Genomic DNA, 22,801 nt, shown 5'->3' with positions numbered 1-22,801 from the left:
ACTGCTGCTACTTCTGTCTGTTGGGAGGTGGAGGTTTTGTCTTTGTCTCGCTTTGCTCATCAAACTTTCTACTAGTTATACAGTTTAATAACAACTTCATCCTATATGGTAGGTATGTACTGTGTTTCACAGTTATTTTGTATCTATATTTCACTATAGTTATTTTAACATACAGTATATTTACGAATCATATTATCTGGAAACAGTTTATGAGAAACCGATTTTACAGTCACTAGAATGAAGATTTTCAGCTTACTGCTGTAGATATGAAATTGTATTGCTAGTAATTTTTCAGAATAAATTAATCTGTTATGTCATTATGGTTAATTCACGAATGCATAATCAAAATAGCTTTGTATGAGGGTATGGAACCAGATGTAATATGCTACATGCCAGGAAAATTATCTATCTCATTTTTCTCATTTTAGTGTTTCTTTATAGTGAAATTCTATTTTTTTTTCCAGCCAGAACATACATGCCATTTTTTATGTGGTCCAGTATTCATCTAGTTTACACTAAACTGTTTTATCTAGATGTCCCCTTGTTACTACTTTGATGAAGAATAATGTCTTTTTCAGTCCCTTATTGCAGTCACAGCTAGAGCACCCTGTCTGGGATGAAGCGGGTTAATTGGTTTACAGCTTGGTGTGGAAACAGACCTTCAAAGTTTCATTACAAGAAAAAGGCCAAGTAATTAGAGTTCGTGCCAGGCAGCTTGCAAGTGGAATTACAATATTTGTATGAAAGGCTTTATTTTCTGTGGTTATTACTTGCTCGTTGTGCAGCTGCTGTCTCTCTATCAATCAAGATGCTTCACAAGAAGCTTCAAGGTTGATTGCATAGTTAAGGATTTGCTAGAAGAAAGTTTGGACTGATGGAATGTGCAAAGTTTTCGGGCTAATGGAATGTTGTGAGTACTTGTAAGCACCTAGGTGTGGCTTGTCTTTACACAATCCTGCCTGTTTGGACTGCACTCTTCTTTCTACGCACAGGAGCGGTATTGTTGAATAGCTCACATCAAGGCTGCTTGAGCTTGCCCAATTGGCTGAATTTGTATTAATTTGACCATCTGCCATTCTGTTTAGCTGCAGGAACATATGATACAAAAAGCCTCTCCCTCCCCCATCTCCATGCCCCGAGGGAACACACACACAAAAAAAAAAAAAAAGAGGATAAAGAATTTCCATTCCTAACTCCAGACTAAGCATCTGCATTTTTTCACAGATCGGTTTTCTTTATGTACTGTCCGTTACTGAATTAGATTGTTGTCTTTTCCTTCATCTGCTTTTCTTCAGGCTCCTGCAATGCCTTTTTCATTCAGATGTGCTAACCATAGTTTTTATTTTAAAACTTGTGGAAAAAAAACACAAAATATAAGGAGCACTATTTTAAGACCTGTTAACAACCCATATGTTTTCATGCAGTTTGTCTCATTTACCATACAATTATATTTACTTGGGATATTTTCTTAATCGTTATTAAGACACCTGCATGTGTCTAATCTGACCTTTTATAGTTAGATCCAGGAATGTTAGTGCATATGGCTTTACTGGCTGGGCCATGTCAGGATTGAAATCAGTTGGCCAGTATGGATTTCCACTGTTCACTCACCGGCCACTTTATTAGGTACACCTTTATAGTACCGGGTTGGACCCCCTTTTGCCTTCAGAACTGCCTTAATTCTTCATGGCATAGATTCAACAAGGTGTTGGAAACATTTTTCAGAGATCTTGGTCCATATTGACATGATAGAACCACGCAGTTGCTGCAGATTTGTCAGCTGTACATCCATGATGCAAATCTCCCTTTCTACCACATCCCAAAAGTGCTCTATTGGATTGAGATCTGGTGACTGTGGAGGCCATTGGAGTACAGTAAACTTATTGTCATATACAAGAAACCAGGTGGAGATTATTTGAGTTTTCTGACATGCCGCATTATCCTGCTGTAAGTAGCCATCAGAAGATGGGTACACTGTAGTCATAAAGAGATGGACATGGTTAGCAACAATACTCAGGTAGGCCAGGACGTTTAAGCGATGCTTAATTGGTACTAAGGGGCCCAAAGTGTGCCAAGAAAATATCCTCCACACCATTATACAACCATCACTAGCCTGAATCGTTGATACAAGGCAGGATGAATCCATGCTTTCATGTTGTTTACTCCAAATTCTTACCCTACCATCTGTATGTCGCATGCTAAAATTGAGACTCATCAGACCAGGCAACGTTTTTCTAAGGGGCCCAAAGTGTGCCAACAAAATATCCCCCAACCATTACACCACCACCAGCCTGAACTGTTGATACAAGGCAGGATGGATCCCTGCTTGCATGCCAAATTCTGACCCTACCATCTGTGTGTCACAGCTGAAATTGAGACTCATCAGACCAAGCAACGTTTTTCCAATCTTCTATTATCCAATTTTGGTGAGCTTGTGCGAATTGTAGCCTCCATTTCCTTAGCTGACAGGAGTGGTACCTGATGTTGTCTTCTGTTGCTGTAGCCCATCTGGTTCGATGTGCTGTGCGTTCAGAGATAGTGTTCTGCATACCTTGGTTGTAACAAGTGGTTATTTGTGTTACTGTTGCCTTTCTATCATCTTGAACCAGTATGCCCATTCTCCTCTGACATCAAGAAGGCATTTACATCCGCACAACTGCCACTCACTGGATATTCTCTCTTTTTCAGACCATTCTCTGTAAACCCTAGAGATGGTTGTGTGTGAAAATCCCAGTAGATCAGCAATTTTTTTAATACTTAGACCAGTCTGTCTGGCACCGACAACCACGCCACAGTCAAAATCACTTAAATCCCCTTTCTTCCCCATTCTGATGTTCAATTTGAACTTCAGCAAGTCATCTTCACCACATTTAGATGCCTAAATGCATTGAGTTGCTGCCATATGATTGGCCGATTAGCAGTTTGTGTTACCAAGCAATTGAACAGGTGTATCTAATAAAGAGGCCGGTGAGTGTTTATTCCCCTGAGGCACTAAAGTCCCAATAGAGTTCAATCCCACTGGAACAAGCATGCATGTTCATCCAGTATAGGCATCTTTAGGCTGTCAATAGCCATGGCAGGTCTCCCTGGAATGATTACATTTCTATAGGAGACCCCAACCACATCAGTCAGCCACTCTGCTCTCATTCTTACTATTTTCCTAGGGTATTCTGCAACTCCCTTCTCTGTTGACACACATATAGTAACATTCAGTCAAGCAGAAGGTTCCTGTTTATGGACATAGCAGTAGTCTCAAGCAGCAGTGGTCAACTTTATTGATATAGGGGACCTCAAGTGTGGCCCCTGAAATTGCCAAATTGCTGTACATAATATTTATAACAATTCAATCTTACCTGATGGAGTCCTTTATATGGCTCCGAAACATTGCTCAAATGTGAACAATAAAATTGCTGTAGCCAAGCATTTTGGTTTGCTGATAAAGTGTATTGAATCCGGAGTTCTGAGTCTGTAAACAGTTAATACGAAATTGCTAGAGACCACTGCCCCTTTACGGATCAGTGCTAGAACATTTTGGTCCCAAACCCCCCCTAGAAAATTATGATATTTCTCTCAGCTAGATCTATTCTAGAAGATCAAAGGAAGAACAAAAACCTAAAAAGAGAGAAATATGGACTGCACAGGAAAAATAGATTATTATTATTATTATACAGGATTTATATAGAGCCAACAGTTTGCGCAGCGCTTTACAATATAAAGGAGACAGTACAATTACAATACATTTCAGTACAGAAAGAATATGAGGGCCCTGATCGTGGAGATTGCAGTGTAAAGGAAGGGGGAGGTGGTACAAAAGGTGATAGCTGCATTGGATGATTTGATGGAGGTGGCTCAAGTACACTTCTTAGATGGAGGTGGGGTAGGCTTCCTTGAATAAGTGAGTTTTCAAAGATCGCCTAAAGGCAGACAGGGTGGGGGCTGACCGGACACCCTGGGGTAGGGAGTTCCAGAGGATGGGAGAGGCTCTGGAGAAGTCCTGGAGGCGAGCGTGGGAGGAGGTGATGAGGGAGCTAGAGAGCAAGATGTCTTGGGAGGAGCGGAGCGGGCAATTTGGACGATATCTGCGGATGAGGTTGGTGATGTACTTAGGGTTCAATGTTGTAGATGGCTTTATATGTTGTGGTTAGTATTTTAAATTTTATACATTGGGTTAGTGGAAGCCAGTGAAGGGATTGGCAGAGAGGGGCAGCAGTCGCTGATCGGTTGGTAAAGTGTATGAGTCTAGCAGCAGCATTCATAATAGACTGAAGGGGGGATAACCTGTGTAACGGTAGACCTGTGAGGAGGTAGTTGCAGTAATCAAGGCGGGATATTACCAAGGCATGGATAAGTTGTTTTGTGGGGTCGTTGATCAGAAAGGGGCGGATTTTGGAAATGTTGCTGAGGATCAGTGGTAGGATTTAGCCAGTAATTGGATGTGGGGCCCAAAGGAGAGGTCAGAGTCTTGGATTACACCTAGCACCCTGGCATGTGCAGAGGGACCAGTGGTTGTGTTGTTGATCTTAATGGTAAAGTCAGGAGTGGGGGATCGGGGAGGAGGAAATATCACAAGCTCGGTTTTGGAAAGATTGCGTTTAAGGGAGTGGTGTGACATCCATACTGATATGTCGCTTAGTAGATTTGTGATACGTGAGGAGATTGAGAGGGTGAGCTGGGGAGTGGAGATAGATTTGTGTGTCATCAGCATAGAGGCGGTATTGGAAGCCATGGAAGGTTATCATTTGGCCCTGGGAGGAGGTGTAGAAAGAGAAAAGGAGGGGCCTAAGGACAGAGCCTTGGGGTACCCCAACAGAAAGAGGAAGAAGAGCGGAGGAGGTGTTGTTTGTGATGCTGAAAGTGCTCTGAGAAAGGTAAGAGGAGAACCAGGAGAGAGCAGAGTCATGGAGGCCAATGGAGTCGAGTTTACAGAGGAGGAGCGGGTGGTCGACTGTGCCAAAGGCAGCGAAAAGGTCTAGGAGTATGAGTATTAGAAATGGCCATTGGTATTAGCAGCAAGTAGGTCATTAGTGAGTTTTGGGGTTGACAAGTGTACAGTCAGGTCCATAAATATTTGGACATCGACACAATTCTAACATTTTTGGCTCTATACACCACCACAATGGATTTGAAATGAAATGAACAAGATGTGCTTTAACTGCAGGCTGTCAGCTTTAATTTGAGGGTATTTACATCCAAATCAGGTGAACGGTGTAGGAATTACAACAGTTTGCATATGTGCCTCCCACTTGTTAAGGGACCAAAAGTAATGGGACAGAATAATAATCATAAATCAAACTTTCACTTTTTAATACTTGGTTGCAAATCCTTTGCAGTCAATTACAGCCTGAAGTCTGGAACACATAGACATCACCAGACGCTGGGTTTCATCCCTGGTGATGCTCTGCCAGGCCTCTACTGCAACTGTCTTCAGTTCCTGCTTGTTCTTGGGGCATTTTCCCTTCAGTTTTGTCTTCAGCAAGTGAAATGCATGCTCAATCGGATTCAGGTCAGGTGATTGACTTGGCCATTGCATAACATTTCACGTCTTTCTCTTAAACTCTTTGGTTGCTTTTGCAGTATGCTTTGGGTCATTGTCCATCTGCACTGTGAAGCGCCCAATGAGTTCTGAAGCATTTGGCTGAATATGAGCAGATAATATTCCCGAAACACTTCACAATTCATCCGGCTGCTTTTGTCAGCAGTCACATTATCAATAAATACAAGAGAAGCAGTTCCATTGGCAGCCATACATGCCCACGCCATGACACTACCACCACCATGCTTCACTGATGAGGTGGTATGCTTAGGATCATGAGCAGTTCCTTTCCCTCTCCATACTCTTCTCTTCCCATCACTCTGGTACAAGTTGATCTTGGTCTCATCTGTCCATAGGATGTTGTTCCAGAACTGTGAAGGCTTTTTTAGATGTCATTTGGCAAACTCTAATCTGGCCTTCCTGTTTTTGAGGCTCACCAATGGTTTCCATCTTGTGGTGAACCCTCTGTATTCACTCTGGTGAAGTCTTCTCTTGATTGTTGACTTTGGCACACATACACCTACCTCCTGGAGAGTGTTCTTGATCTGGCCAACTGTTGTGAAGGGTGTTTTCTTCACCAGGGAAAGAATTCTTCGGTCATCCACCACAGTTGTTTTCCGTGGTCTTCCGGGTCTTTTAGTGTTGCTGAGCTCACCGGTGCGTTCCTTCTTTTTAAGAATGTTCCAAACAGTTGTTTTGGCCACACCTAATGTTTTTGCTATCTCTCTGATGGGTTTGTTTTATTTTTTCAGCCTAATGATGGCTTGCTTCACTGATAGTGACAGCTCTTTGGATCTCATCTTGAGAGTTGACAGCAACAGATTCCAAATGCAAATAGCACACTTGAAATGAACTCTGGACCTTTTATCTGATCATTGTAATTGGGAATGAGGGAATAACACACACCTGGCCATGGAACAGCTGAGAAGCCAATTGTCCCATTACTTTTGGTCCCTTAATAAGTGGGAGGCACATATGCAAACTGTTGTAATTCCTACACCGTTCACCTGATTTGGATGTAAATACCCTCAAATTAAAGCTGACAGTCTGCAGTTAAAGCACATCTTGTTTGTTTCATTTCAAATCCATTGTGGTGGTGTATAGAGCCAAAAATGTTAGAATTGTGTCCATGTCCCAATATTTATGGACCTGACTGTATGTTTAAGCGGGGAGGGAAAGGTACCCATGGAGAGTGCGAGGTTGAAGATGTGGGTTAGAGAGTTGAGGATAGAGCAGGAAGGAGGCTGCAATAATCGTGAGGGGACAGGTGATGAAATGAGTCTTGGAAAGGAGTTTGGTAACTTCCACGGTGGTATTAGGGTCAAAGGAGTATTGAGTGTGATGTTGGGCCTGGTATATTGGTTGGAGGCGGAAGCTTGACACTGGAGATTATAAAAGATATTATGAAAGAAATAAACTAAGCCATTAAACTACTAGAACTCAATCTAATAGTATTTTTGCTTCACTAGCCTGAATAAGAACCAAGCTGAGAAAAAGGCAAAGGCCTCAAGGGCCACACAATAAGTGCCAAAAGGCTGTATGCGACCCCAGGATTGCAGGTATTGCACCCGGGGTGTCTCTGAGGGCTGTATTATCACATCAACACCTTTAAAGCCCAACTCCAAGAATTAAACAAAGTCCACCCTTGCAGTGGACCCCCATCATCATGTCATGTGTATTGTTAACAGCCAACAAGAGTTTAATATTCTCAGTAAAAAAAATTATAACAAAGGCACAAACAGAAATAAACCAGAGGTTCCCACTCTACCCAAAACTATGAAAGTACGTTTTGGCTGGAGATGGTTAGACAGACAATTGTAAAATACTTCTTGTGAGCAGTGCACTTATACACTGGAGTGTAGCAATTGGATATTCTACCTCTCAATCACACAAGAGCCACAAAATGGCTCAGGAAGATTTCTTCTACTTTTTTCCAATGTTCTTTCACCTGAATTAAACATTGATCAGATTTCCATACATTGACAGATAGGGAACAATTTCAGATTATCTCTGAAATCATTCCTGATCTATTTTTGTTCATATAGTTTGCCAGTCTTCTCACGAACTAAAAAATAATATGCTGGAAAGGAGAATTGGCTCCAACCGTGAAAATATCAATGACCTACTGCTGTCAGTGGTGTATTGTAGTCAGACTAATATAAGAATATTTCTTATTATATGCCATAGGTTAATGCACAATGCTAATTAAATGTCTAAGATGAATGCCCTTATGAGATTTTTCTCATACACTATATGGCCAAAAGTGTGTGAAGACCTGATTCTCACACCCATATGAGCTTGTGAGACATCCCATTCTAAAATCCAGTACATAAAGACAAGCACACAGTCTTGCAATTTCCAGTACACAGATACATTTTAAGTAATTGGGTTCTTCCAACCTTATGACCGCAGTTTGTGGAAGGTGCTTTGGTATTCTATCGTGACTGTGCCCCTGTGTAAAAGTCAGCTCCATAACTTTGCTTAATGATTTTGGTGCGGAGCCCCGCAGAGAGTCCTGAATTCAATGCTATGGAACACTTATGACAGGAATTATGATCCAGGTCTTCTAGTCCAAAATTAGTAAAAGTCCTCTAAATGGTCACAGATTCCCATGGACACACTCCAATACCATGTGAGAAGCCTTCCCAGAGTAGTGGACAAATTCCTGGTAATACCAATGGTTTTGGAATGAATTTTCAGCAAGCGCAGAGGTTTGGTGGTCAGTTGGCCACAAACTACTGTATGTAGTATATTTGCAATTTGTCATGTGACTGTTCTACCGCACTGCATAGCTAAATTTGTGACACCACTGTCCTAAGTCTCCAGTTTCCTTGTCACCTCCAGCTTGGCCATTGGCAATTAATGAGTATTACCATGCTGGTGAGGCCTTCCCTGTGCTCTTCTGTCCTGTAAGTTGCCTAAATACCCTTCCAGATTCTAGTGTTTGAAACATGTTGGGTCAACAGCACATCGTAACATACAAAGTGATAAAATTTGGTTCAAATGACAAACTTCGGGTTGGTGTATTTTTTTTTTAATATATATATATATATAATTCAGTAGCCCAGCGGGAGGATATGTCTGTTGGCTTGCATAGCGTGGATGGAGGGTTTTTTTTTTTTTTTTTTTTTAGAATGTGGAAAAGTTAGTACCACCATTATGTTTTATTTGGGTCTCCATTAGATATTTTTCCATCACTTCCTTTTCTGGGGGCAACCTTTTGCCAGACAGGAATTGAGGTAAATTAATAATAAAAAGCTGATAGAGGTTCTAGAATTTCCCTACTTAACTTTTTTTTTAAAAAATCATTTTTTCTTCTGTTTGTGTTACTGTTGAAGAGATGTTCCCTCTCCAACAGAGGCTTTGATGGGTGAAAAACCTGATGGGAGTTCTAATCCTAAAAAAGACTAGAAGTTTTGTGTATAGTTACTTTAAAACAATTTATAGAGGAGCAAGCTGGAAAAAATGTGAGACATGTCAAAAATGAATTTTAGGTAAAGACTGCAATAAAAATGTAAAAAATGCACTCAATTAAAATACACAGTACTTTCCCTTCAATTATTATATACACCCATACCAGTGTACAGCATATATATTGTGTTGGCTGTACTGTGATCGTTATAATTTTCTGTTAATATTATTTGTGCTCTTTGTCCTAAACATGAAAGAAATTATAGGCATCATTTTGATTAGAATGGAAATTGTTAGAACCTCTGTAATGTTTTATTGCTGTGTAGGTCTCCAGTGGGGATATCCTCACTTCCTTCCTCAGTGTCCCCTATCTCTGAGAAAGTAGGTAATGGAGATTCTTCCCAGCAGTAATGCTGAATGCAACAAAAAAAGTTATAGAGGGTCTTACATTTTCTCCTCAATTAAATGACAAATTGTCATTGCTGATTGTGCTCCCATAGTGAAGGTTGCCATCATTTGGGACAGAAAATAAGGGGCTGTCTTCCCAATGGAGATAGATACAGTACTAAAATCTTGGCAGCGGTTCTGATTCTTTCCCAATAATTATAATAATACAATAATAATTATAATAATAATAATAAACACCTTTTGGCTGGGGTCATACTTAAAGTAAAACTACACTGTGTCTGAGTACCAAAAAATGAAATCATATTTAATTCATCTTTATTGTTTAAAGCAAAGTCATTCACACATTTATGTCTCCATGCTTTACTTTGCTGAGAAATCACTTTGAAAAACATCCCCTAGCATTTCTGACTGTGGCCATCTTAAGTAGGGGCAGATAATTCATGTAGCATTTACTTCCTGGAATCCATCTGCCTTTAGCTCAGGCATACATGTAGGAGGATGTGCTTAACTGAGAAATCCCCTCCTACCCTCCAGAGGTCTCCTGGGTTGTATGACATCATTTTGACCTAGGCCCAGAAACCAGGAACTAGCTAAAGAAATGAAAAAAAAAAAAAGTTCAAAACAAGTGACTTTAATATACTTTCCTATCTATTTACGAGTGTTAGCAGCATAAGGATTAAAAATAGTCAATGTTGATTGAGTGAGTGAAGTTCTGCTTTGAATACTTTCATCTTCAATCAGTTCACTTCCTGTAGAATGTGTGGTTGAAAGCATATTAGATACTTGGTTTTGTGACCATTAAAGTTTAATGAACTGATTAATGGTATAGCTTTAGTTCATATCAGGGTTATGATTTTTTTTAAATGTTGGCGATTTCTTAGAACATTAAACATATAGCAGTTTTATAGTTCTGCCCAAACTGTGATTTATCAGAAGCCATATTGTAAGGTTACTGTAGTTGATGTTTGGTGAGCAGTGGGCACACATAAAACTTATGTCTATGATAACATCAAAGTAACTGAAAACCAGTGTGCCAGATGAAGGTTTGACCAAACAAAAGCAAACTGTTTAGGAGAATTTTGAAGACTGTTTCTTTAGGATAATGGCATAATTGCGTTCAGTCAAGTCTTTCCACAATTATCCATTCAGCTCCAACAAATGAACAGAAGGAGGAGTGTTAGTTGCTTTGTGTGTCTATACATACTATGCTGGTTGGACCATATAATGGTCTGGTCTTACAATAAAGCTGTGGGTGGCAGGTAACATCAGTGACCTCAAATTCCTCCATACTGTGGAGTGTTCCAACAGTTCTGGTCAGTGTTGGTGTTTCAGTTGTCTTAAAGATTACCTTCCCCCACCTTTCTTGAAACACCCAAGACAACTAGATTTTACAAATGGTTTAAAGGCTGTAACATGATTGTGGTCCAATCACATGTTCAAAATGACAGTGTTCACAATGTTTAACTGTTGCTGAAGACAGTTCTGACTGTCTGTTTTTGGGTGAAAAATCAGTTGACTGATTTGGTTTTTCTTACCAAACATCTTTGGTTGACTTAAATATCTAAATGCAAAGCTTTTTTGGCTTTGAAGTATTGAAGGTAGAGGAGTGTGGAAGGGTTAGAACTTCTGTTGGACTTTGTATGATATCCCTAAATAAGAAAAGAAACATTGGTATTTGAAAACATTTTACACAATATGCAAAATCTTGTCATATAGCTTTGAATGCTGATGCATGCAACATATAATTTTATATTTCTTTTATTATGCGAAAACTGTTATCGTCAGCATAAACCAAAATTGACCTTTGTACTCCATTGTCTCAGATCCAGTGACCAGAGAACTGTCTAAGGAACTCTGAAGAAGCATATATCAACATCAGAAGGATTTAGCAGTGGTTATGTGTACTGTGAAAAAGTAAAGGTGGCCCTGTTGGCATCCTCCCACCTGACATCCTTTGTTATGGAAGTTGGTGGAGCCTCACAGAAAATTTTGGCTGAATAGTAACTTCATCCAATCAGATTTAGCCACTGTTTGGGTATTTTATAACCGTTGGTGCCTTTTGCCAGAATACAATAGCAGTCAGGAGAGATTTATCCATCCATGCTGTTTAGCATGGATTGGGGAATTGAGTGATTTTTCTTGTTTAGCCTTCAGGGACAAACGAGAGAAATGTTACGGTGTATGACCAGCTTTGAATGTATGGGAAGCTTTGGATGCTCACATATAATGTCATCACCAGGCCCATTGTGATGCCATCATCACACTATAGTCACAATCATGATCATATCACTTCAAATATGCTGGCAGAGATAATGAGTTGTTTCACCACTGGCAAATTTAGATTTCTTTCATTAGGTAGTCACTACAGTGCCTGTTTTTCACAAGAAATGCTCAGAACAATTACATGTTTTGTAATTGTGACCATTACCCCTAAACAACAAAAAATCTAAATGATCCTTGTGGATTATAAAAATGAAATAGTAAAAGCGAGCGCTATCCAATCAGCAGCTACACACTCAAGGTAACCAACATAAACCTTACAATAGAATGCATAAAACAGTGCAGCGCTAAGGTTATGATTCAAGCCAAAAGAAAGTGTTGAACGATATACTGGTATTAAAAGTTCGATGTCAATGATAGTCTATGTGACTATAAAGTGCCAAGTGACTGTTTAAAATTTAATGGTGGTGCTCCGTGGAAACATGGCAGAATTACGCACTCACTAGATGCGTAATAGTTATATGCATTAAGTATCACATCCAAAGGTTTCCTCATCAGATATAGGTCTGGTCAAGGCTTAGGTGTTCCTCCCTCCGGGTAGTAGCAAATGCCCAGATGACAAATTACTCGGATCCAGGTAACCAGAGGTCCCTTTAAGGGATAGGAAGAAGAGGCTGCCTGCTTACAGGATAACTTCCTTCTCTGGGTAAGGCAACTGGATCACAAAAACGGGCACTGCAAATAAATACTCCTCAGAAGGAGTCAGGGAAGGATGCCCATAGTGTAGTATTCAAAGTATGATATTTATTAGGAAAAACGAATGTTTGCAAACAGTAGAAGCGAATAAAACAAAATCAGGACTGCAGAGATGAGCTAACCCTCCAGAGTCAAAGATGGCCGCCTGGCCTCCACGTGGCTCCGGCGGCGTAGCGTCACGATGTCCTGGCTCCTCCTTACGCGTTACGCGCGCACGCACTTCATCAGAATGGCATCTTCCTCTGATGAAGATGTTCATCTCTGCAGTCCTCAACATTAGCGCTGCACTGTTTTATGCGATCCTTGTGGATTATTGTCAGGGAAAAATAATCCCACAGGGCTAGAATTTTCTAGCTGGTATGAATTTTTCGTCTTGGTTGGTACTGAAGCTTGCTATCAATATTAGAGGATGGTTAGATGTGCTTGCACAATCAAGTCATCTCCAAAGTCTTATTGACCAGTTTCGTCACTAAACAGGTGTGCTTGACATGAGTTCATTGGAGTAAGATGTGCAAGCCATGTCATGACAGCCCCAGAATTGGTGAAACCAATAGGGATTATGTAAGGTCATCTAACCTGCCCAATCACTATGCTTCCCAAATTGTGTGTGTAAAGCCAGCCTTAGACAGATTGAAATGTGGCTGGTTCAGCAGGAACTGGCCAATTTTCAGGCCATCTATGGGCAGGCTGGTTGTACCAGCCTCTTGGAGTGTTTTGTCGCCCGATTCCTGTTGGTGGCTTTACTCGCCAGCAGTGTTCATTGTATGCTGCCAGTGGGGAAGGCTCCCTGTGCTCCCCACTGGCAGAACACAGTAGCACAGCTGGAGGTATTTTCCGATCAACACTGACTTAGACTATCGTGTTGCTCTATGAACACTCGAGAAAGAAAACAAATCTAATGTCTATGTAGTGTAAATATTCATCTTTTACAGTCATGCATGTTTAAAATACTATCTGTTCAGGAATTGAACTCCAGTTTCCATTGAAATGTGTGCCTTGATTGGCTCAGATTTTTTTATTCCTTAGACGTGTTGTCCTAGCAGGATGCAGTGTTTTAAATCCAAATATCACATTGGTATTCCCCAGCTCAAAAATTCCTGGGCATGTACTTCATTATCACCTCCATCCATCGAATAGAACGGGGGAGAAGTGAGGTTTTTACACTGTGCCTGTTTGTGGCATTGGCTCATGATTTGAAGATAATGCGGACAGATAGTAAGTGATGAAATTAAATTCCCTCTTACCTCGCTGCCCAGGGAGACGGCGCACAGAGAAAGCAACTACAGTCCTCGATTGCAGCAGACATTGCTGAATTCCTCGGTGCATCTTTCTAATTGTACTGGGAAAGATTTGTTACACACAGGCTTTAATTTTATTCATTTTCTGGTGTGTTTAATAGCTGCATCCTCATCTGGTCCCATTCAGACAAGCTATTTTGTTGTGACCTTCAGTCATCTTCCTCTTCAGGGAATAATTGCATTGCAAGTTAATGTTTAAAATATCAGCGTGTGAGCTGAAGGAAACTGCTGCTGGCTGCTGGCCTGCTATTTGCCCTGGTATAGCATGTTATCGTCTTGCTGGTTTTGTTGTATAATTTATGCTTTATTTGGGTTTTAGGGGTGAGGTAAACAAAGCTGTCATCCTGTCACCTTGTCTGCCTCCCTTTATTAATGCCCTTTTCTCATCTTCTATGAACACAGAGCTCTGCAGCAATTACCAGATGAAACTCAGGTGATTAGCATACCCAGAAAGCATGGCACTGCTAAGCATAGCATAAATGAATCACATGGCAAGAAGGTGATGCTTTTCATTTATAGAGCATGTACCACTTTGCATTGTTTAATTTAACTTAATGTACATACATTGTTAAAGCTGGACTGCTGGCATACACCAAGTGTACAGTTGAACTACATCTTTACCGAATTTATTTTGTTCAACCAGTCTTGTGAGCCAAGCAGCTCTGAACTTGTTTGCAAAATGCACTGTAACCTGGCAGGAGAATAACATGGAGGATGGCAATACTTGCTTCCGATTCGGAAAATGCTATACTGCCTCTCTGCATTTTTGTATTGGTCAAAATCCCATTCATTCACTACCTCCATCACCACTGGTGGAGGAAACAGTAATGAGAGATTCTCCAATAATAATGCTGTCCATGGCAATGCTTTTGATTGAGAGGTTTCCTGTGTAGCAGCAGCAGTCATTATAGCACCTTCTATAGTTTTGGTTCACATTTTTGCATACAGTGCTTAAGCCAGCCATAGATGGCTCAAATCTAGACCAGTTTAGCAGTGTCCATGTACGGACAGTCTTGTTGTACTAAAGTCAATCCATCGACTTCTGTACAACCAGCCTTTTTGCATGTAATGACTGCCGGTGGCTATAGCTGCCAGTAGTGATCATTATGTTCTGCCGGTAGGGAAAGCTCCCCACTGTCAGAACACAATAGAGCTGTGGGAGGGATTCTCCATCAACACGGACTGTGTTGATGGGAGAATCGAGCAATTTTATTTCCTGTAGCCCTTGGTTGCAGGAAGGAAAATCATATAATTTATGGCAGGCTTTAGACTGCTGAGAATTTTGAGAGATTCCATAACTCACTTAGGGTGTAAAATTACCACTTGACTATTCATATCTAAAATAATTCTCAAAACTTTTCAGCAGAATAATATTTATCTGCCAAAAGCAAAAAACGTTACTTGAACTTTATTTACCACTCAGGCAAAATTAAACGGTCACTCCGTCCAGAGGTGAGATTTTAGCATTAGATATAATCTGGTGGAGTGAGCTGCCTATTCTTACTTTGTATCTCTTGAGGACTTCACTACTACCAAACCCCTGCCTGTCTTCCAGCTATCTTTAGCTGGCCATGAACTGCATGGATGGAGGAATCTGCACTTCAGGTTGTTGTATTATGACAGCTGGTACCCCAGCTGTCAGAATATCGAACAGTAACTGTGTCTGTTTGAATGCAACCACTGCTCAGATGACGATCTTCTGGTTGTCTACTTCATTTTTCAAATCAGAGGAAGTCAGGCAGGAGAGTGGAGGGCAACCATGGCTTGAATTTCATCTGGTTCTTAAGGACACAGACAAAATTTGCTCCATATATAGCCAACTGGGTATTTTCATGTCTTCTGTTGTATTCTGCATAATGTACAAATCAGTAAAAAAAATGCTGGTTGTTTGATGTGGCCATTGTAGGTGTGCAGACCTGAGAACTCACCAGAGTCCTGAAAAGAAACTGGTATGTCGTTTAAAATGGTGTCAAATCTGTTATACACACTTACATATACAAAGTGAAGTGACTAGCCTCACGTGATACACAGAGATGAAAGAAATCCTTCTACATAAGTCGTACCTGTTTATCTGCAGTCTTCTCTCCTCTTCATCCATTCAAAGTCCAGAGTTTATACAGCTTGTCTGAGTTTCTGCAATCCAAGGGGCGGGGAGCTGAAGTTACACTATGCAGAGCTCAGTGAGGAGAGCTCTGAGAGCTGATTGGAGGGAAGGGACATGCCCCCTCCACACAGCTCACAGGAACAGAGCTGAGGCTATCAATCTCAGGCTGTGTACTGAAGATCCTTTCCCTGTCATCTTTTACCCCTTGTCAGGAAAACTTGTCAGAAATGACTCATTCAGATAGAAGAGGACAAGGCAGCAGACAGAAATGACACTTAGTGCTCTGTATTAAGACAATTACACACTATTGATTGATATGCTTTGTTCATGTTTCATGTCTGAGATTTACAACCACTTTAAACCCCAAAATAAAAATGTAATGTACTGCAGCTTGTCAATCCCTAAATGTGGTGGCTGCACTAATTTTCTATTTTTTTTTATCTTTTTCCTTTATTTTCGCCTGGTGATCCAGCCAGTAGCACACTTTGTCTTAGGGGTCTCCACTCTGGGAAGAGGGTGGTGTTAGATGCAGTAGCAGATTTAGATTAACTTGACTAACAACTTAAAGCCAAACTCCAGCTAACATTTTTTAGGCAGTTACAAAGTTTCTGTTTCCTTTTGGGATAAAGGTTTCACAAAATGAACAAATCCGACCATTGTAAGCACCATTAAATGGTTTGTCTCAACCCTCTAGCTGACTTTGCCTGGACAGCTTAATCTGTTTAAATTGAAAAATAACAGACTTACACGCTGGATCCCTAGGTTAACAAAAAGGGGGAAAAAAGAGAGAAAACAAATGCAGCCATCACATTTAAGAATTGGTGATCTGCAATATATTATATTTGTGGGGGGGTTCATACCACTGTAACACTCCAGCATTTGACAAATCCGAAAAAAATGTGTTTGAAATGGAATCCCACTTTAAACTAAGAGTTTGGCTGATATGGATAATGAAAATAGTTCTTGCTTCAGATATTTGATAAGTCACAGTGACTCACAGGGAATAATGCATTCTCAATGGTGACTCATTCCTAAAATCGACAAAAGGTGTACCAGTGTTTCTCAGTACAACAAATATATGGACAGCTTTTGAGGACTGTTAGCATTGACCTCAGAAGCATTGCATTAGTCTGAAAGAATTTCTAACCTTAGAGGGCCTTTACATATGAATTTTTGTTAAATAGCATCACTCGTGCGAACTATGTGCTATCATGTTTCCAATTTCCGTGTAAAGCTGTTGGATCTGTCATTTGTTTGTCAGGACCTGTTCTACTCTTTACATGAGAATATTTCTACTGCACTCCTGACTCTGCTTTTCCTCCTAGGTGTCCCATCAAGCACCAGTTCCGATCTCTCATCGAGTACAGGAGCAGAGCTGGCAGAACCTACATCTCCGACACTAACACGTGCCACCAAAAGTAAAGTCTCGGGAAAGCTTCGTCGCTCTGCCAGTGCTGTCAGCAAATCTTCCAATTGAAGCACTTTTTTATACTGAACTCTAGTACAGAGCTGTTTTTAATCTAAAGAAAAAATTATTGATTAAAAAAAAAAAATATATATATATATAAATATGATATTGCACCTGTGAATAGAACTTTTTAAGCCGTGCAATGTTGTAATGTGTGTCTAGCGGGGCAGGACCCCCTGGGTAGGTTTTGAGTAAGTTATCCACTAGGCACTAAAATATGATGCAACTCTGGTTGTAACACTGATGATGGCAAGAGGATTGTCTGACGAAGCGTAATGATGCAACAGCACCAAATAACAAGGGACCACGTAAGCGGCATGCCAGAATCACAACAATCCCTGCAAGAGTCTTAAGTGGCATGGATTTCATTGCCTCATTCTGAAGGCTGTTTGTGTAACACTTTCACTGCTGCAATGTTTTCTGATGCCAGGGAAGACAGTGTAGAGCAGTGGTGCACTGTGTGTCTTCGGAAGCTGCTTGTATGCAAGCTACAATCACCTACCTGCTTGACAGACCTTCCATGGAGAGCCTACTGCAACTTGCTCCCATGAGAACATGGCCTTAAAATGTGAATATTTCCACAATTTATTTGAACAGCTTGAAACAATATATCCTTAAAAACAGCTTTATGTTCATGCAGGCTGTTTTCTTTTGGAGCCCATTTGAGGCTGATTTATAAAAACTAGAGGTATGTAAAACTAGAGTGATGGTCATTGCAGCCAGTTGGGGAACACGCTTTTGTTTTCTAATTTGCACTAGAAAAAAATGTTAGCCAGAATCCGATTGGTTGCAGTGGTCAGCGATCTCCTGAGCAGGAAGACATCAAATTCATCAAGTGTGTGTATGCAACAATTTAGCTTTGTACACTTTTTCAGCTGTGGGCATCATGGAACCTTCAGCCAAGGTTAATTACACATGCCAGATACCACAATTTGGCACTTTTGTGTATGTCCGAGTTTTTATAAATATGCCCCTTTGAATAGATCTAATGTACCTTGATCCTTAATATGCCATACTTTATTTTGGAAGGTTCAGGATTATTGTTGTACAGATCCTTTTTAACTGTTTTATTTCAGACCAACCTTTTCCAGACGAAGAAGGCTTTTTTTTTTTTTTCTGAAGACTGAGGTGTTTTAATGTTAATGTTTGATTGTTTTTGTTGTTGCCTTGTATATTTTTCCACGTCTGTGTAGTTGACGCTACTTATATTTGTGGTCCTTTCCTGATATTTAAAGTCGGTCATTATAATTAGCTGTTTAGAAGTTTTTGCTGTGATTTCCTTTATGTTCCAATAGATGAAGTAGAGAAAATGCACAAGAAAATGCACATATGGGCACTTCTGTTATTTGTTCCTCTTTTTGTGTGTCAGTTGGTTTTTGCACTAATTTGATTGCTCACTTAAAGAGTGCCTGTCACCCATCAGCTGGAAGTAGCCATGTTGTGGCTTGATAAAACTTTCAACCAGTTTTCATCTAAGAATTATTTAAATTTTTGGAGCCCACAAAATGGGGTCCTATAGTGTGGGTAACATGTTCGCGTTATTCTATTTTTTTATATATATATGTGTAAATTTTCTTTTTTTCGTTCAAGGTTGTACCGATTAAAGTTTATGTGTATCTAGAGTATGGTAATTACACTGAGAAATTATTATTTTTTTTTTTTAATTTGTGCTAAGTGAACTTTAAGTAAAGAGCTGAAGTTGGACTCTAGGCAGACACTGAAAAGCATTGGGCAGTTTGTATCCCCCAGGCAATATCAACAGATGTCTTCACAGAGATAGCCTGCTACTGTTCTAGGCTTTGCAAACATTCATTCTGCCTGAGCTTCTGTCTCCTGCTTGTGTGTAGAAGGTCAGCTTCAAATTAATAGTAATTCTTTCATTTGCATATCAGAGATAGGATTGTATTGGTTTAATAATTACTTATAACAGGAAATTGGGCTTTCGTACTCTCTCTAATAATGAAGGATGTTTTTCTCTGTTAAAAGCCTTTAAATTGCCTTTTTTTTTTTGCAAGAGCCCACAAAATTACACAAAAATGAGAAGGTGATAGAAAGTTCTTGACGTTGATTACCATAGGACACACATTTTGTCTAATAATGCATTTGTTTTGGTACAGCATTATTTATACTTGGCCTCAAATTCATTGCAGCCCTCTTTCTGAAACTACTGTTTGGCTGGCTGTCATGTTCATCCAGTGGCTTTACTACTTTCTGAGCTCCAAACCCAGAAAAAGAATGTTGTTTAGAAGTTATGTCACTTTACTTTTTCAGGGGGAAGTGACTGAGTCTCTTGCTAGCCCTTCTCTTGGCTCATTAATACTCTTCTGTTTCCATCACAGCCACCACAAAATACCCTGTTCTTCTGGCTATAGGGGCGCATGATCTCATCCCATGATGCGGTGCTCGGAGTGTAAACTCCATTATGGTCTGACGTAAAGCTCGTGCCAAGTACTTTGTGAAGGCTGCAATGAAAGACAGTGCATTTGGAAAATGTACTAGGATCGGAGAGTGGCCTTTAACAAGCGGAAAGAGTAAAGCCAGGCAGCTCGAATTTTCAAAAGTAGGTCAGCATTGGCCTTTATATTTCAGGTTTCCTTTTAGGCAGCTATTTTTTGGGCTGAATCAGATGTGACTTATCTTATGTGTACCAGAGCCAAATAAAACGAGGATATTTGTGAGCATCCGCTTTGCATGCACCACCATTTTTGGTAACCCTTGATGAGTAGTACAGTTTTTCAAATACATCGGTCATTTACAGCAGCTCCTGGGTTTTCCTTTATTTAGAGAACTTGAGAAGTCTGTAGCTGTCAATGAAAATTAAGATATTAATGGTTGCATCATAATGGTAAAGTGAGTGTAGGCCTTCCTGATGTACACGTGCTGCTTCTCCCCAGGCAGCTTTAATACCATGGCACATCATCTGTTGTCTTGTCTGAGCTATTTCTTCACCCTAACCAACAGCTCACAAAAGATGATGGTGCTGATGTCATAGAGGACAAAGATGGAATACAGGAGCAGAGAAGACTATCTCTGTAGAAAGTGTCAGGAAGATAACCTAGTATTTAACCAGATAGTGCTACGGTGACATACTTTCACACTTATGATGATCCCATTAATTATTATTTTTTGGCTACAGCTACACTCATAAGTGACCCCCTTTAAAGTCAGTCACAGTATTTTGGACCCTGGGCCTTGTCACATTTCCAGCACCCAATAAGCACTGCGACATTTAGAGTTATGCCCCTGCAGCCTATGCACTTATGAAGGTAAGTGATATCACTGAATCCTAGCGGAAAGGCTGTATTCTCAAAATGGCTGCATCTTATGTGAAAAGGACGAGAGCTCCCATAGGAGTTGGGGTTTAGGCCTAGGACTTAGTGGTTCATGTTCGGTCAATACTACTTTTCGAATTTTCTCTCCAGAATAAAATGAACTAGCGTAGAGGTGAAAAACTACAATTTTGTAAACAAGCATATTTTGTGTTTCTCTGTAATTTATTTGCACTGAGCAGTGAAAGGGTTAGACAAGGTTCAGTAATAGTTTGGGCTCTTCGTCTCAGTCAGCGTTATACAGTTAAGATTATTTCCACTCAGGGTGATGTGAAGGAGAGGGATTTAAGCAATTTGGCTGTCACTTCCTCTGGAATTATACAGGTGATGCCAGTAAATATAAGTCAGTGTAAAATTACAGATCGCATTCATCTTGCCTGTCACTGTTAAGGTCTGTTTTAGAAGCTGTCAGTCTTTTTATTCACTCCATACCACCCAGTCCTTACCTAAATGTAAACTAAATTGTAAAAAAGAAAAAAAAAAAAATTCTAATGGACCAGAATGAGTTTTGTTTCTTAATATATTTGTACTCTATCTTCAATGACTAGGATTGAACAGGGTCTTTTTTTTTGTTCCTGTGGATTGTATGTGAAAATGATATTCTAGGCTTTAAGCCTTGTTTGTGTTTTAGGCCTCCTTCTCACAGGCCATCTTCTTCTTACTGAGGGAGGTGCTTGAGTGTGGATATTCAGTTTTGGATGTTCTGTTGAGTTCTATTAGACGTGGTATGTACATAGCAGTATATCTGTACATTACAAATCTTGTTCTTTCTAATGAGGGTATGCTTTAAGAAACGCGGGTCCTTAAATTCCCCTTTTTGGTGCATTAATTGTAATATTTGTAAAAGAAAATATATGCTTGAAATGTCCTTCTTTACTGCTGACATATCAGTTTTTTAATTTCCTGAAATTATTTGTGTTATTTCTGAATCTCAGTTGAATTTAATTAAAAGTATTTAAAAGTCAACAATTATCTTGTGTGATTCTTTATTTTTCAACAAAAGATGACTGGTGCAGTGAGAGCCAATTATGTACCTTAAAGGTTAGGTCACATGGGCATGTGCTTCTGCAAGGTGACTTTAACCCTACAGTGCCTTTGGTGTACACTTCTTTAGGTGGCCATACGTATGGCCGTTACCCATTACTGGAGATGCTCTCATGTCTGTGGGCACCTGTAGACACCACCAGCTTGGAGACCTCAGAGATAATAGTGATTAGACATTTAGAAGACCTAGTTTGATCACTGCTTATAGTTAGGCCAGTGCAAGAAGTATCTGCATACACATTCCTGCTTAGTAGCATAATCGTGAATATTCAAGTATTTTGAACCAGCCCTGAAAAACATCAGATCATGCCTGAACCATGGTCTTGTGGATTGGCTTTTGGTAGAAAGCATATCTAAACCCAAGAGCAAAGATTTCATATATTGCTACTTGGAAGTCATTAGTGAGGCCTGCATTAGTTTACTCACTAAATTTTTTCCTTTATACCTGGTGATCCTGCCAGTAAGACGCTTGACCTCGAGTGACAACACTCACTTATGATACTGTATCTTTAGAGAAGCAATGTTCTCTCTTCTTATAACATAGGATATGTTTTGTAGGCTACAGTGAGCACTAAGAATGCTATGGTCAAAAAGACTGCGGTTGCATCTCAGAAGAGGTGCATGCACCTTTTCCTTGCATGCACCATGAGCACAGCAGCCCATTCAAGTGAGTAGGCTGCTGTGCCTGAGCAAACACGAGCCGCACGACTCCCAGTAGTGTGTACTGGGTCTAAAGTAGAGCTATAGGCAAAACTTTTTTTTTAGCTATTTTTGAAAGAGCAAGGGAGGGTTATAATCTCTGTCAGATTTTTTTTTGTCATCTATGCCCCATTTCCGAGATTTCCCTTCACTTCCTGTCCCATAGTCTAATAGGAAGTGAGAAGAAACCCCTGCAAATTAAGGGAATCCATTGGGGACCCCAGGTCACCAGAACTAGTGCCCCCATTGGAAGATTTCCCTTCTATTACTTTTCTGCGGACAACTCAAAATTTTGGGGTTTTCTTTTACTTTCACTTAAAATGATATTGGTAAAATAGAGAGGTGAATCTCCCTAACAGGGACACAAGCAGTAATAAAAACTGACAGGTTCAAATCTCTCCACTCTGTCCAAAGCTAAAAAGCTTTGGACAAAGGTTGTTTGTAAAGGTTAGACCTGCAGCTTTATTTTCTCATAATTATTTTACAATATACTGCAAGTTCCTTCTTCAGAAAAAAGGAAAGTCTGAAAAA

General features: G+C 40.1%; 1 protein-coding gene across 4 annotated transcripts in view; it reads left to right on the top strand.

Annotated features, from left to right (window-relative positions):
• RALGAPA2 (Ral GTPase activating protein catalytic subunit alpha 2) overlaps positions 1–21,496 on the top strand; it is a 489,478-nt gene extending 467,982 nt beyond the window's left edge. For 2 of the 4 annotated variants that reach the window (XM_089686528.1, XM_089686527.1), the window contains one exon: positions 17,056–21,496. In XM_089686528.1, the coding sequence (XP_089542654.1) occupies positions 17,056–17,207 (152 nt within the window). In that variant the 3' untranslated portion in view covers positions 17,208–21,496. Of the gene's footprint in view, positions 1–14,028; positions 14,060–17,055 lie in introns of all 4 variants that reach the window. The other 2 variants (XR_016314086.1, XM_089686529.1) reach the window with 2 other exon arrangements.
• The last annotated feature ends 1,305 nt before the right edge of the window (positions 21,497–22,801 follow it).

Source organism: Staurois parvus, unplaced genomic scaffold, assembly GCF_062004578.1.
Source record: "Staurois parvus isolate SC_StPar_1 unplaced genomic scaffold, SC_StPar_1.0 ptg000401l, whole genome shotgun sequence".
In the NCBI taxonomy this organism is placed as follows: domain Eukaryota; kingdom Metazoa; phylum Chordata; class Amphibia; order Anura; family Ranidae; genus Staurois; species Staurois parvus.
The sequence above is the reverse complement of the archived record's forward strand: the minus strand, read 5'-3'. Positions and strand labels throughout refer to the sequence as shown.